The sequence below is a fragment of the Amblyraja radiata genome, chromosome 6 (genome assembly GCF_010909765.2).
Source record: "Amblyraja radiata isolate CabotCenter1 chromosome 6, sAmbRad1.1.pri, whole genome shotgun sequence".
In the NCBI taxonomy this organism is placed as follows: Eukaryota; Metazoa; Chordata; class Chondrichthyes; order Rajiformes; family Rajidae; genus Amblyraja; species Amblyraja radiata.
Genome location: NC_045961.1, coordinates 53,861,626 through 53,877,945, shown reverse-complemented (window position 1 = coordinate 53,877,945; position 16,320 = coordinate 53,861,626). Strand labels below are relative to the sequence as shown.

General features: G+C 41.4%; 1 protein-coding gene and 1 non-coding gene across 6 annotated transcripts in view; one reads left to right on the top strand and one right to left on the bottom strand.

Moving 5' to 3' along the window:
- Window positions 1–10,317, bottom strand: part of fry (FRY microtubule binding protein) — a 433,098-nt gene extending 422,781 nt beyond the window's left edge. For 3 of the 5 annotated variants that reach the window (XM_033022859.1, XM_033022862.1, XM_033022861.1), the window contains exon 1: window positions 9,995–10,242. In XM_033022859.1, the coding sequence (XP_032878750.1) occupies window positions 9,995–10,199 (205 nt within the window). In that variant the 5' untranslated portion in view covers window positions 10,200–10,242. Of the gene's footprint in view, window positions 1–9,994; window positions 10,245–10,298 lie in introns of those variants that run through there. The other 2 variants (XM_033022865.1, XM_033022866.1) reach the window with 2 other exon arrangements.
- trnav-aac lies at window positions 3,733–3,805 on the top strand. The gene has a single exon. It is a non-coding gene; the product is annotated as a tRNA-Val (tRNA).
- Window positions 10,318–16,320: the final 6,003 nt, after the last annotated feature.

Here is a 16,320-nt window from a genome sequence, read left to right as displayed (position 1 = left end):
ACTTTCTATATCTATTTCCATCTGTCTTTCCAGGTGGACGCAAGAGATCGCATGGCATGAAAGCAACAACACAGGGAGGTTCACTCACCATGTGTCCAACATTTATACCTCAACTAACTCATAAAACTCAAATTAACAAAAATAAAATTAATATTGCCGCTAAGGGTCCTTGTGTGCAAATTGACTTCCATTTATAGTTTGGTTTAGAGATACAGCATGGAAACAGGCCCTTTGGCCCACCAAGTCCATGCCAACCATCAATCAGCTGTTCTATGTTATCCCACTCCCTGCATACTTGGGGCAACTTAGAGAGTTCAATTAACCTACAAACCCACATATCTTTGGGATGTTGGAGGAGACTGGAGCATCCAGAAGAAAGCCATGTGGTCACAGGTTGAACATGCAAACTCCACACAGACAGCACCCACGGTCAGGGTTGAACCTTGGTCTCTGCCGCTGTGAGGCAGCAACTTTACCAGCTGCACTACTGTGACGTCTTCTTGTCTTTGTATAATTTGCAAACCACTTTTGTTGTCTCTGAGAGCTCTGTTATTTTAAATCTTATCCTCTAGACGTACAGTATTCTGAAGGACTATGGTGATGTTCCAACAGCTTGTTTGCACATGTCATTAAGATGGATTTCCTTGATGTCAACCCCTACAACCAATCAAAAGAACAGTAATTTTGTATGATTTTGTGGCAGGTCTTGCAGACAATTTACAGTTCAGTGAGCACAGGTCATACTGGATAGAAACAGGTCCTTCGGCCCAACTCGCCCATGCCAAACAAGATGCCCCATCTACACTAGTTGTATCTGCCCACATTAGCTCCACATCCCTCTAACCCTTATCTATCCATGTACCTAACCAAATGCCTTTTAAATGTTGTTATCCTCTGGCAGTTCATTCCATTTACCCACCACCCTCTGAGAGAAAAAATTACCCCTCAGGTTCGTATTTTCCCCACTTATCATAAACCTATGTCAACTAGTTCTTGATTCCTCTACTCTGGGTAAAAGACTCTGTGCATTTACCCTATATATTCCCCTCATGATCTTATACACATCTTTAAGATCACTCCTCAGCCTTTTGCGCTCCAACAAATAAAGTCCTAGCCTGCCCAACCTCTCTCTAAAGTTCAGGGGGTCAAGTCCTGGCAACATCCTCGTAACAGGTGTAACAGCATACTCTGCTCTTGACTGGTTCCAACAAGACTCAACACCACAAGCAACCTGATTGATTGCATACCATCTACTACTGTAATCATTCAGTCCCTCTGTAACTGGCACATCATGGCTGCATTATGTACCGTCTAAAAAATTCACTCCACTTGTTTATCTGGGCGACTCAGACAGCCACTCCCAAATTGTACAATCTCTACCAACAAGGAAGACATGGATAATAGTAATATAGTAATACTACAACATGCGTATTGCCCTCCAAGTCACACTATTCTTACATGGAAATATATTCCCACTATTGAATGATGATGGACAATTGAACAACTCACTGGAGTGGGAGGGTCCACAAATATCCCAATTCTCAACAGTGGAGGAATTGGTCCTGCGCTGAAAATACTGGAAATACTCAGCAGATTAGGTGGTATCCGGGCAACTAAGTATTTCTAGCATTTTCTATTTTTTTGTTTGTCATTAGTATACCACATTCTTCTAGATTAATGACATGATTCACCTCTTAAAATTCGCACGCTATCCAGTATCCAATAGGGAAAGACATTACGTGGTGAACAAGCTAATTAAGTAGCCCATAGTAGTTAATGAGTCATCACATGTCATCATTTCTGATTATGAATTCATAGAGAGCATTGTGGATGGTTTTGAGGAGCAATATTTTAAGGAGCCAACTGGGGAAATTAGTTTTTAATAGGAAACAGGGGAATGGAATGACAAATTATGATCTAGATTCTAGAGCCCAGTATGATTTTTGTAATTAAACTGAGAGGGATAAATATGGGTCAGAAAAGATTGCATTTAACATGAGTGGAGCAAATTACTACAGAATGAGGACAAGTTGAACAGAGCCAATACATTAGCAGGAAAACAGTTGGTAAGCATTAAAATAAGTAATTCATGACACTCAGTAAAGAGGGAAAATGCTGAGGGTGGGTGAACCATCCACAGCTAACCAGGAAAGAGAAAATATATAATAGAGACAGTTAGCAACAGACCTAATTCAGAATTAGGAAAAGGAGGACAAAAAAGGTAAAGAGAGAGAAAAACTAAACTGGGGACAAATTAGAGAGGAATCTAAAAAAAATGAATTAGAACTTCAGTAAGTATATAAAAACAATGTCCATGAGAATAGTCAACCATTACAGAGAATGAGGCCTGAGAAATAGTTTTGGGGAACAAGGAAATGACAGAGAAGTTAAATAGATATATTGCATTAGTTGTTGTGATAGAAGGCATTACAAATACTTCATTAATACTGAATAATGCTGGGAAAGATTTAAATAGTATCTATATTAATAAATATTTCCCAATAGGCAAACTGATAAGGTCAGACGGGAAGAAAATTCATTGTGACACGAGGAAAAACATTTTAATGTGAATTCTGGAATACATTGCCTGCAGATGTAACGAGGCATGTTTCATTAAAGCCTTCAAGAGGGAATTGGGTAAATATACACAGAGGGAAAAATTGTTATCAAGAAAGGACACTGTGGTAGAGGGTTGGGGGAGTGGGGAATGTGTGAGCTAATGGGCCAAATAACTTCATTTTGTGCTGTACCTCTTCTGTGGTTCTAGCTGGTAGAGGTTGACAACAAAAATATTGCCAAGAATGACTAAGCACTTTCAAGACTGAAGCCAAAAGCAGTTCTTCCAAATGGAGCTAACCTGTGAAGCAAGTACAATAACAAGCAAAATAAATAGCCTGCGATAAACACAAAGCTGGGAATAAAAGAAAAGTACAGCACAGAAATGGGCCCGGATCCATGCTGATCTTGATGTCTCTCAATGCTAATCCCATTTGCCTTTATTACGCTCCTATTTATCTACTTCATTCCTATCTTAGCGATTTTTAAATGTTGTAATGGCGTCTACCTCCACTACCTCCTCCAGCAGCTTGTTCCAAATATTCATCATCTTCTGTGTAAAAAAAACAAGCTTCAGATCTTCTTTAAAATTTCTCCCCTCTTAGACCTATACTCACTAGTTCTAGACTACCTGCCCTGGAAAAAAAAGGATTCAGACTATCTACTGACCCTCATAATTTAGTAAACTTTTGTTATGTTTCCTCTCAGCCCTCTACACTCCATTGTGAATAAACCTAGTTCATACAATTTGTCCTTATAAGTAAGGCCTTTCATTCCAGGCAACATCCTCTCTACTTTTCAGCATGAAGAAGGGTTCTGACCAGAAACGTCATCATTTCTTTTTCTCCAGAGATGCTGCCTGACCCACTGAGTTACTCTAGCATTTTGTGTCTATATTCAATATAAACCAGCATCTGCAGTTCCTTCCTAAACATCCTGGTAAATCTCTTTGCATTCTGCACAATGTTATAAGTACAAACTAACCACAGGAATTATGATGCTGTGCCAAAAATAGAGACATGACTAAAAAGGTAAGGACAGGACGGGGTGCTAAATATTGCTTGGACAAAAAGGAAAGAAGAAATTCAGGTGAATAGCAGTACTGATGAAGGAGAATATTGTATTTCTGGAGAAGAGGGTGTCCTGGAGCAGAAAGGTACTGCATTATGCAGCGTTGTTTCCGTAGTGTAGTGGTTATCACGTTCGCCTAACACGCGAAAGGTCCCCGGTTCGAAACCGGGCGGAAACAGATTTTTAACATTTAACAATTTCAAAAGATGATCTCTTCATTTAAAAATTATCAGACTATTATCTAAATGGTGGCCGACTAGGAAAAGGGGAGATGCAGCGAGACCTGGGTGTCATGGTACACCAGTCATTGAAAGTGGGCATGCAGGTGCAGCAGGCAGTGAAGAAAGCGAATGGTATGTTAGCTTTCATTGCAAAAGGATTTGAGTATAGGAGCAGGGAGGTTCTACTGCAGTTGTACAGGGTCTTGGTGAGACCACACCTGGAGTATTGCGTACAGTTTTGGTCTCCAAATCTGAGGAAGGACATTATTGCCATAGAGGGAGTGCAGAGAAGGTTCACCAGACTGATTCCTGGGATGTCAGGGCTGTCTTATGAAGAAAGATTGGATAGACTTGGTTTATACTCTCTAGAATTTAGGAGATTGAGAGGGGATCTTATAGAAACTTACAAAATTCTTAAGAGGTTGGACAGGCTAGATGCAGGAAGATTGCTCCCGATGTTGGGGAAGTCCAGGACAAGGGGTCACAGCTTAAGGATAAGGGGGAAATCCTTTAAAACCGAGATGAGAAGAACTTTTTTCACACAGAGAGTGGTGAATCTCTGGAACTCCCTGCCACAGAGGGTAGTCGAGGCCAGTTCATTGGCTATATTTAAGAGGGAGTTAGATGTGGCCCTTGTGGCTAAAGGGATCAGGGGGTATGGAGAGAAGGCAGGTACGGGATACTGAGTTGGTTGATCAGCCATGATCATATTGAATGGCGGTGCAGGCTCGAAGGGCCGAATGGCCTACTCCTGCACCTAATTTCCATGTTTCTATGTTTCTATTACTTTGGCTGTAAACTAGTAGGAATGGTATGGAAAGGAAATTAGGGAAATATGCAAAACATTAAGTGTGGTGACAATAGCGTACATAACGTTCTCAATGTAGATTAGGGTATGCAAATAAAGGGCAATGAGCCCATTACATATCTGACATAATGAAGAAAGAGGCATTGCTGGACTTGGTTTGGAGGAATGAATCAGGCCACGTGCATCAAGCATCCAAGTCAAGAGAGTTTACTGTCATGTGTCCCAGATTCAATGTCCAATGAAATTCTTGCTTGCTGCAGCACAACAGAATATTGTAGGCATAAATGCAGAACAGGTCAGTGTGTCCATATACCATAGATTTTATATATATACACACATAAATAAACAGATAAAGTGCAATAGGCTGTTATAGTTCAGTTTGTTTGAGGTTGTGTTTAATAGTCTGATGGCTAAATGTTTCCGTTGAAGAACATTTAGTAAGCAGCATTAATGGAGAATTAAAATGTGGTAGGCTAAAAAGCGGCTTTGTTACACTCTTAGTATAACCCAGAAGGGAGGAGAACCGGGAGAACGAATTAACGTTCTCAGAAGTAACAAAGAAAGAGGGAGCAAGATAAAATAGAAAGCAATGTACGATAGATGTCAGATTATTAACATAGTAAGAACCAGACTGATTATAGAAACTTCAGAGGGGATGTTAAAAAAAAGGAAATAGAGAGGCAAAGAGAGAATGATAGATGGCCAATATACAAGGTAATCCAAGAATTTTCAGAAAGTACATGGGTGTTAAGAGAAGTGGGTCAAATCAGGGACCAAAAAGCAAGCCATAATCAAGGCAGAAAGTGCATACTTTAATCATTTATCATGGAATAAGATAATGCCTAATGCTCCAAAGAATAAAATACTTGAGATACAGTATTGGTTAAAAAATGAAAAGTACTAAAAAGGCTGGAGACACAAGAAACTGTAGATGGAGCCAAAAACAAACTGCTGGAGGAATTCAGCAGGTTGAACAACGTCTGTAGAGGGAAGGGAATTGTCGATCGTTTCGAGGCGAGACCTGGTTCATGATCTCAACCCAAAACAACAATTCCCTTCCCTGCGCGGATGCTGCTCAACCCAGCTGTCACATGACACATGTGACAATAAAGTATTCATTCATTCAAAAAGGGAATGGGATAAACCCAACAACTACATCCAGGCAGTTCAATCTAAAAGGAAAACATTTTTTTAATGAAAATGATGACTTTCTTCAGTAACACTCTTAATGAAAACTATATTCTTAATGAAATTAAAGAAAGAAGCTGGATAGAACCAATGGGACAGATAGGACCGTGTGGATCAAGCAGCATTTGTAGGGGGGTGGGGGAAGGAAATGTCGATGTTTCAACTCGAGACCCTGTACTTGGACGTATACGTCTGACCCTTCCTCTAATTATTTCAGGTTTGCAGATTTTATTCTTCTTATCTAGCATTCTTGATGTGTATGAATAATCCTTTTTGAAGGTATATGTATTCAAATACCATATATTTAGTTCACTGAAGACACGGCAGCATAGAGATTCACTGGCTAGTATAATACTGGCAATGTATGTTTTGAATATGTAGTGCTTTCAGCACAGATTTAGCCCCACTTGTCTATGATGTTTTTATTACATAGAAGACTGCTTCACTTCACTTCATTTATTCCTATTTGCAAGTCCCACCAATCCTTTCTCCCTGAGGTACAAATAAAAAAATTTCCAAGTCATCATGCTGGCATTTAGTTTAGTTTAGAGATACAGCGTGAAACAGGCACTTTAGCCCACCGGGTCCACGCTGACCAGCGATCCCCGCATAATAACACTATCCTACACACACTAGGGACAATTTTTACATTTATCAAGCCAATTTACCTACATACCTGTACGTCTTTGGACTGTGGGAGGAAACCGAAGATCTCGGAGAAAACCCACGCAGGTCACGGGGAGAATGTACAAACTCCGTACAGACAGCACCCGTAGTCGCGATCAAACCCGGGTCTCTGGTGCTGCAAGCACTGTAAGGCAGCAACTCTACCGCTGCGCCACCGTGCCGCTCTAACTTAAAGCAGTTTGGTAAATTGCTGCAAATCTGGACTCTTCATTTGCTGAGGAGTTGCAAATGGTATTGAACATCCCCACTTCTGCCTTTGCAGTAGAAGGGAAGTAATTTAATGAGACATTTTACATTTTGCACTGAGAAAATACTACATTTATGACATTGGGCTGGGAAAATGGTCCGCCAAAAACCACACTATCTTTCTCCTTGTTTCTCCTTGATGGCCACTGACTTTAGTTTTATCAAGGTTTCTTGATGTCACTCGCTCTCTATCAGATGTTGCCTTGGTTTCAAGGTCAATCACTCTCTCCCCACCTTTGCAATTCAGCTCCATGTTTGGACCACGTTGGACTTGGGCTGTCATAGCAAAACCCAAGTTGGGCTCCAGTGAGCAGGTGAGTAAGTACAACTCAATAACAGAGTCAGCGGCACCTCCCGACACTTTACAGATGTCTGTGACTGAATGGGAGGTACTTAGCTGGGAACATTTTCCACATTGCAGGGTAGATGCCAATGTTGTAAGTGTAGTGAAGCAACATAGCTGGATGTGCAGCTAGTTCTGACTCTGGTTCTCCAAAATTACAGCTAGAATGTTGTCAGGAAACAGGACATTTTACTGAGTTCAGCAATGCTCTCAGTCAGTTTATTGACAGGGCCCCTCTGGTTCTCTAAAATATTCACAATCTTAGAGATCTATACTGAAATCGTAAGGGATATCTGAGGAATATCTCAATCTTAAACTGGAAGTAACTCTATGAGACATAAAAGCAGACTCCAAATATTACCATTCAATACGATAACTACGAATCTAAACAGCTGCAACCAGTTTTTGTTTGTCACAGAAAAGCAGCAAGTCTTGCACCATCTCGCCATGATGTAACATTTGGCGATTTCTGGCAATGGGCCAGGCCACCGCAAGAATTCTTCCACATAAATTACACCCACTCCAAGGACCTCGTTCCTCTTCAGAATGTTAAGATACGAGGTCGCACAACAGTTTCAATAGACAATAGGTGCAGGAGTAGGCCATTCGGCCCTTCGAGCCAGCACCGCCATTCAATATGATCATGGCTGATCATCGACAATCAGTACCCCGATCCTGCCTTCTCCCCATATCCCCTGACTCCGCTATATTTAAGAGCCCTATCTAACTCTCTCTTGAAAGCATCTGGAGAATTGGCCCCCACTGCCTTCTGAGGCAGAGAATTCCACAGATTCACAACTCTGTGTGAAAAGGTTTTTCCTCATCTCCGTACTAAATGGCCTACCCCTAATTCTTATACTGTGGCCCCTGGTTCTGGATTCCCCCAATATTGGGAACATGTTTCCTACCTCTAGTGTGTCCAATCCTTTAATCTAAATTCGATTGTGCTCTTCTGGTTTGCGGGTTTTTTCTATTTCCGCAAAAACGGTACGCGATAGCGCTACGATTTTTCGCCAGGTTACTCACCGTTCTCCTGTGCTGCGAGTGCAACGATTTTCCTTCTGATCAGTGGTATATTGTAAATGTTAACGATGTTTAAAAATCTTAAAAATGGCGCGTGTGCAGATTCCTTCAATCAGCGGCACGCAGATTCGTCTCTTCCCCTGTCAGTCAATGCCACGGCCGGGATTACGACGCCACTTCCTGCCACACCGGCAGCGGCCTGTCCCGCCTCACTCACAAACTCCTCTCTCCCCTACTCACAGTAACTTGTCTATCGTCTCCCCCACCACCAGCAGCGCCCGGGGGGGGGGTCCAGTAGAGGCCCAGTGGATGACCTGGTCCTGTCTCTTTCTCCCTCATCACTCACCCTTCTCCCCCGCAAGCCCTCTGCGGCATTGGCGGTCCCGTCTACCCGTCCCCCCAGGTCCGTATACTCCGCCGCTGTCATTGCGGTAACTCACGCTCATGGCCTTCTCGGAGGAGATCTTATCCACCAGCTCATCAAAACTCATGGTGCCCACCGAGACGAACACCGACTCCATCCCTCCCCACCGTGGCCCGGCGGCGGCAGTGAGCAGGCAGGCAGGTAGTTGGGTGGGTGGGCAGGGCGGGGACGGGGACGGGCAGCATGCGGCGGCTGAGCCGGAGTGGGCAGAGGTAGGGAGGGAGAGTCGGGTTGCAGGGGGGCCGAGCTGTTTGCGTGGAGTTTGAGTAACTCACACACACACACGATGCAAACTGGTCCAATCATCATGTCAACAGGATCTAAACCACAGCTAACAATGAATGACCTGTGGAGGAAGGAAATGCAGCTGCTTTTTATGGATGGAGGGAGGGAGGGAGTGACTGAGGGTTGGGGAAAGGAGCATTGGGTGGACGGTTTGCATTGGGGGAACGGGTGAGTGGTGGAATATTGCATTGGGGAATGGGTTGCGTTGGGGGACCAGGCCTCTCGTGTGACAGGGACCCAACGGGTCCCACTTAGTCTAGTAATCTTATATGTTTCAATAAGATACCCTCTCATCCTTCTAAATTCCAGAGTATACAAGCCTAGCCGCTCCATTCTATCAACATATGACAGTCCCGCATCTCGGGAATTAACCTTGGGAATCCACACTTCCAGAGAACAAGACTTTGACATTTTTATTTTGAAAAGGAAGAAACAATTAGGAAAAAAGCAAAGAAGAGACACAAACATAATGAAACAGGATAAAGAGGAGTCAAAGATCCAGTTATCTTAAATAATCATAGCAGAATTATTATTTAGTTAATTCCATGTCCTTCTTCTTCATCAAAACCTTGAACCTTATCTTTTCCAACTATTCCACCTTGATGATTGATCAACCCAACCCACTCTTACCATGAGAAATACTGCAAAATAATTAGTTTATTTAAAGCGAATGCTGCATACTCATCACTCCCTTATTCAAAATCTGACACAATTAAGATTGAAAAACACACTATTTAATCAAAAAAAAGTCAGTTCTTGCATTGCTTTGCAATAATTGTTTTATGTTTTCACAGTTCAAATTGTGACGCGGTTGAAATAAATGCTATTATCAACAGGTGCTACTGAAGTAGAGGAGTGCAAAGATAACTACAATTGATTACTGTGCTACTACTTTCCATTAGTTCTACTAGGTCATAAACATTTAAAAAAAAACATTTGCATATAAAACACTTGCGGCGCACCATGCTGTTAGAACAGACAGAGCATATTACATTGTGAAACTGACCAATATCTCATTATTTGAGTATTTCCCTGGTTAGACTGGTACACACCTGTGACATTTTAAACAGATTTTTTTTTTTTAATGACAATATATTGAAATAATGTTGATGACCATTAGACATCACAAAAATATCTCCTACCTTGAAAAATTGAAGGTCTTTTCTTAGGTCGCCGTAAGTGTATTTGCTCCACATTCCTATACTTTCTATTATCTTTTTCATCACTATCATTTTCTTTCAAGGATTGTGGTGGAAGACTGACTTTCCACTTAGAATTGAATTCATTCTGGATTAAATTTGCACTATCTTTGATCCCAGAGTTCAAATTATTAACGTCAAGTGCCATTGAAATGGTCTTGTCAACTGAACGACAGGAAGTAAACTCAGCTTCACAAAGAAAGATTTTTCAGAGGAACTTCTTCCTCCACACGTATTGCAAGCTTACCTATCTGATTTGTCCATGGTTTACCTTACATTCTCAGTCCCTGCACTTGTTAGGGCAGTCCAGCAAGTTAATGGGCGAGGCCTCATTCAGGTGTAGAATTACAAAATAGTCTCTACTACTAGCAGTGTGTAGTTTCAGAAAATATTAAAAATATCCACTTTAAATAAAATCCTATCCCACAAAAATCTAGGAATTATTGCAATGTTTAAAAGTATTTCAGTATTTTTTTCAGCATAGGTTTAAGGATACAAAGAAGATATTTTCCATATTAGAAAACATTCCAACTTCTATCTCCCTCAGAATTAGATGGTACAGTCTACCACTTGCACTGTACTTCGTGAAGTAGTTTGTAGTTGCCCAAGGTACATGAAGTAATATATAGTTTTAAACTCTAAAACAATGGTAAACTCCCGATGTACTGTGGCATAAGAAATTGAATGACTTCTTACAATGTTGATTAGTGATCTTTTATGTTGAAATAAAAGATCACCTTAATGAATGATATTAATTATACATTAGCAGCTACATTAAAGCAGCTTACATTCAAAATTGCTCATGGAAATCAGTTACGCTGGGCGGGTCATAATATTACCTACCTATCCACCATCTGGCTGAGCATCAAAGATGCCAATGTTTTTCTATATATTTTTGCAATTTATCACAAGATATACGAAAAAGAAACATCAGGTGCTTTTTATAAGAGTCCACAAAGAATTTTATTCTTGAGCATAAATTCAAAAACCTATTATATCTCACTTTATCTATCATTTTCTAACCATTGCTCGGTATCACATCTTCCAGCCAACTGTGGTTTTTAATACACGTGTGCATTCCATGCTGGGAATATACCACAATGTATTTTGGTAAATATTCCAATGTGAATGGTAGTTCGGGTGCATCTCTCAAACTGATTCATCCATGATGCCTGGGTCATTTTTAATCCTACGTAAGAAGTGTCATAATGATATACCAGGGGGAAACGGGGAAATAGGTGGGGGGGGGGGGAGGGGGGTTAGAGTTGGTGGATGGTCTGGGTGCCTTCAGCATTGGATCCTCCTTGCATAAAGTTTCAGGACATTACAACAAATGTCAGCATTTTTCCACCTGCCTCCCTTCCCTCAGTCAAGTTTCAGCACTTGTCCCAGACTATAAAGGAGCAAAGGCACAGAATACACACCTTTGGGGGTGTATCAGGAATGACTTGACTGCACTGTCACTGACTGAGCTCCTGTGGGACACCTACCAAACTGAGATGAGCATGAAAGACCATGCCAGGAACTATTTTTTGAAATTGTCTTCACTGATTGCAGATTGTCTATGACAATATTGATGGAAGTTCAAGTTCGAGTTCAAGTCTGTGTTTATTGCTACTTAACCAACTAAGGTAAAGTGATCGCTACTCAGATAACAAGCAGGTTTTGCAGCCTGACCAAACGCTGACCAGACATAACTTACCTATATATTGTGCTCACAATCCTAAATTAGGATGCCTGCCCCACTTCCCCATCTTCTTATTCACTTATACATTAACAGGAAATGGATTGCTGAATATTTCCAATATTTCAAATTCTGAGCCATAATGCCAGAAGAGCCAGCTGATGAAAACATGAAATGTAGCTCGTGAATAAGAATACCAAACACTGGGTGTGAAATGGTACTGTGGGTTAGAAACAGTTTAAGTGAAGTGACCAGCCCATGGGAGTATCAGAACTAGATGTTGATCCCAGTTTATGATAACGCCTGTCCTTGGGTAAAGTACACAAACACTGAACAATTAATTTGGATTGATTTTTGTTTCCTGTAATATAATATGTGTCTTCTTGGTTGGTTGAATTTTATGTTGTAACATTGTTCATTGTGAAACATATAAGGAACCCATCTGTCTCAGTGGAAAAAGCCACAATGCATTTAAAAATACTTCCTTGTTATCCTCAGCTTTTATTTAAGGAACAAATCTTCTTGTTGGTTTGAATCATCAACTAATTTCCATAATCAGAGAAAGGGTAACAGAGACAAAAATATACCAAGTTTTCCTGTTTACAAAGAGGGTCAGGCAGCATCTCTGGAAACTTTGGAGATGCCTGACCCAGTGAGTTACTCCAGCACTTTGTCTCTTTTTTTGTAAACCAACTTCAGCAGCTCCTTGTTTTTATATTTTTCTGTTTATACTATGTTTCCAGGAATTTGGGTGATTTCTGATAAATTTACAACAGACACTCAAAATAACATCCTCTGTATCTTGAGACCCCACATCATTTAATAAAAAATCTCCAAAGCTTTATGCTCTATCAACTCTCCCCATCCCATCCTTCCATAAACAAATTGCACACAAAACAAGTTTTTGTTCAACAAAAATCGAAAAAAATCTGTGAAAAAACAAGGTTCTGCAATGACTTAAAATAAACACAATTGTAGGAACTTCAAGCAGAACCAGAACTCGCTAGTTCCAGCTGATTTTGTCCAGTTAAAATTGATGTGATGAAAGAGTAATTTAAAAATATCTTCTAATTTGTAATTGCATGTTTAACGACTCAAGCAGTTTTCTCCACTCATATAAATTATACAGTTCTGGGGTATGTGATCCATCATGTATGTCTGATCTTCAAAATCACTATCCAATTATTACAGAACCTTATTTTTTTTTAAACTCCACCCATTAAAGTTTCTTTGTTATCTCTACTTCCCTAACTTACCAAAATCTAAATGGACCAGAAATTCAAGTGGAGTGTGAAAACTGTGCAGTGCAGTTCACCCCAACACCACTTCACAGTCGACTATTAGCATCATTGAATTGTTATATCCCAGGCCACTCGCCTCATTGAGTTTATGCTACCCTCCGCCTGAACCAATTTCCCAGATATCCTCCTTGTAGCCTTTTGTATAGAAACTTAAATCTGTGCCCACCTGGCCTAGAACCATCTTTCAATGGGAACAATTTGCCTGCCTACCATATCTATATCTATTATTACCTAATATTCTATGAAATTGCTTGCAACCTTTTGCTCAATGGAGAACAACCATAACTTCTTCTCCCAGGTTATTTCTTAGGTGAAAAAAGAGACAGAAAGTAGTGGAATAACTCAGTGGATCAGGTACCTCTGAAGAATATGGATAGGTAATGTTTTGGGTTGGGCCCCATCTCCCATGTTTAATTGTGGAGGGGAGCGGGTGGAGGGGAAGAAAGCTGGAAGAGAAGTGGAGCAGGACAAAGAATTGGCAGGTAATAGGTGAACAAAGGCTAGAGGGTTTTTGTCAAAAATATTATACACCAGGCCTGAACAAAGCTTTTCAAAAATGGGGATGGCATGGCAGGATTACAAAAAATGTATGTGAAATAAGTGCACACAGCGCATCTCACTAAAGATAATCCCCCTTTCCTTCTCCCCCCTCCTCCTTCCCCCTCCCTCTCCCTCCACCTCTCTCCTTCCCCATCTCTCTCTCCCCCTCTCTCTTTCTCTTTCTCCCCTCCCTCTCTCTCCCCCCTCTGTCTCAACCCCCCCTTTCTCCCTCTCACATCCCCCCTCTCTCTCCCTCCCTCCCCCCCTCTCTCCCTCCCACGCAGTGAGCTCCGACTCCGCACCGCAGACACCGCAGCCCCCCCCCCTGGCCTGGAGAAACGGGAACTCCCGCAACGCAATATTCCACTACTTACCTGGAGCAGACACAAAGGATCTTTGGTAGACACAAGGCATCGAGATGATTGTGTGGAGTGCAAATGGAGATCTGAACCTGCCCGGGCCCACTGCGCACGTGCGGTGAGACAGCGTAATTTTGCGTCGCTACTGTGTCACCGGCTTTCCCCAACTGCGCAGGAGTGGGTGGTCGCAATTTTTTTCCCCAAAACTTCCAGCGGGCCGGAACCAGAATTTCTCGTAATTTCCGTCAAAGTGGAAACGTTGATAGCGCTCCAATTTTTTTTTTCTCCTCTCGGGATTTTTTTTACTCTGGGAAAAAAACATCTTGGCCGGAGGCCCCCTAGATTTTGAGGCCCTGGGCTTCAGCCTAATGAAGCCTATAGGTAAATCCGGCCCTGCCGAGGCCTCCCTAGATCTCGAGGCCCTAAGCTTAAGCTTGTGAAGCTTATACGTAAATCCGGCCCTGCACCAAGGTTAGAGAGGAAAAGACAGAAAGTGTGAGGCAATTAGATTGAAGAGCTGTGAATTGTGAAGCCAGAGGAAGTAATGTAGGAGAGGAGCAGAGGGAGAGGGGAGGTGAGGGGGAAAAAAGAAGAATGTAGGAGAGAAAGGCTTAAAAATCTATTTTGCATAATTGTGAACTTTTTCAAAAATGGCACTTTAACTAAAATGCAAAAGGGCAATTGGCTAAATATAAAATGAAGTAAAAGGAAAGTGTAGAGACACAACAATTCTATGGGCAATGAAAAAGCAAGAGAGCAAATATTCCTATCTCTGATTACTAAGGGGTCAGGCCATTTGGTTGTCACAAAGACATTCTTGCCAGGAGCACACTCTAGATATTGAGGAGAGAAAGCACAAGAGAATTTCAGGCCATGATATTCTGAGAGAGCTCGACAGGGTAGACTAGCGTAGGAAAAATAAATCTGGTAAATTGACGGTTTTGGGAATGGGGTTTCGCTGAATGGGGGGTAGGGTAGAGAACAATTCTGGGATGCAGGCATGCCAATAAGATGCTGTATGCCATACACAGAAGAGCAGTATGACATGTGCAACAAGCAGGGACATATGTAATAAATACCATGGAAAGTTGAAACAGACCAAGCTGCAAGAATCCAATTGAGGCATGGCTTGTTGTAAGAGGCCCTTACTGTTCACAGGCCTTGACATGCATATGTTTTGACATCTGGAAGAGGTCTACGCATGAAGGCACAATTGAATTAACAACAAATCTTATGTGCATTAAGATAAGAAGAGATAATTTGTCATCCATTTTGTTCTTGAACAAAAACAGAAAATTGCTGTTTTTGCTGTTTTTATTTCAGATTTACAGCATTGCAAATATTTTGTTGATTTCCATTTTTTTCTTTAATTCTTAGGACGAATTCTTCACTGATAGGGACAGAATTTCTTGTCTCAAACCTCAGATGCTGGTGGTAAATCACTTGTTTAAATTGCTGCAGTACATGTGGTTTGGCATGGTTTGGTTCAACTGTATGGTTGGTTACGTTTAATTTAGAGATACAGCGTGCAAAGAGGCCATTCAGTTACTGAGTCCATGCCGATAAGCATTTGACATCGTTAGGACCTAACCTGGTGTCATGGCCATTTGGCTTATTTTGTGTGTCATTATTATGGCATGTGCCTTTAAATTTTAGACTGCCCATTATTATGTGGGTGGGATTTATTATGTAGGGCGTGTTTGGTGCTAGGCTTCTTGCGCCGAAGCTTAGTTTTTAGTTTAGTTTTGAACTTACATGGGGAAGGTTTACTCTTCGACCATGTGACGTTTAACCGAGACACGAGGAGTTTTCTAACGTTTAAGCGATATGCTGGAGTTTGACGAAGATTAAAGTGTACGAGTCGGAGGATAAGGTCGGATGTATACCTTATTGTTTTTCTTCAACAATAAAGAAACTGTTAAAAGACTGTGTGATGCAGATTTATCTGTGAAGAAGCTCTGAAGGTCCCTGACGGAAAGCTCGCATGCGTGGAACGACATTCTCCTTAACCATGTAGTCTACGTAGTGGCTAGAGGGAGTAATCTCTTGAACGATATAAAAATCTGCCGCTACACCCGGGTCTCTGACGCTGTCAGTCTGCAACTCTACCACTGTGCTGCCTATTATGACATGGATTTGATCTCCTGTTCATTGGTGGCCATTGATACTTTATCTCACTATGTAAAGGCAAGTGTTCACTCCCAGATATGAGTGAAAGTCTTTTATCATATTGTTCCTTCATAGCTTGGGAACAGTTAGCCTTTTGCCTTTGAAGTTCAGGACATGATTACTGTCCAGTTCATCTCTTATGTGAAAGTAAGCTCATGTAGTGACAGTGGCCATTTTCAACCAAAGTCAAACAAAATGCTGGAGTAATTCAGCAAG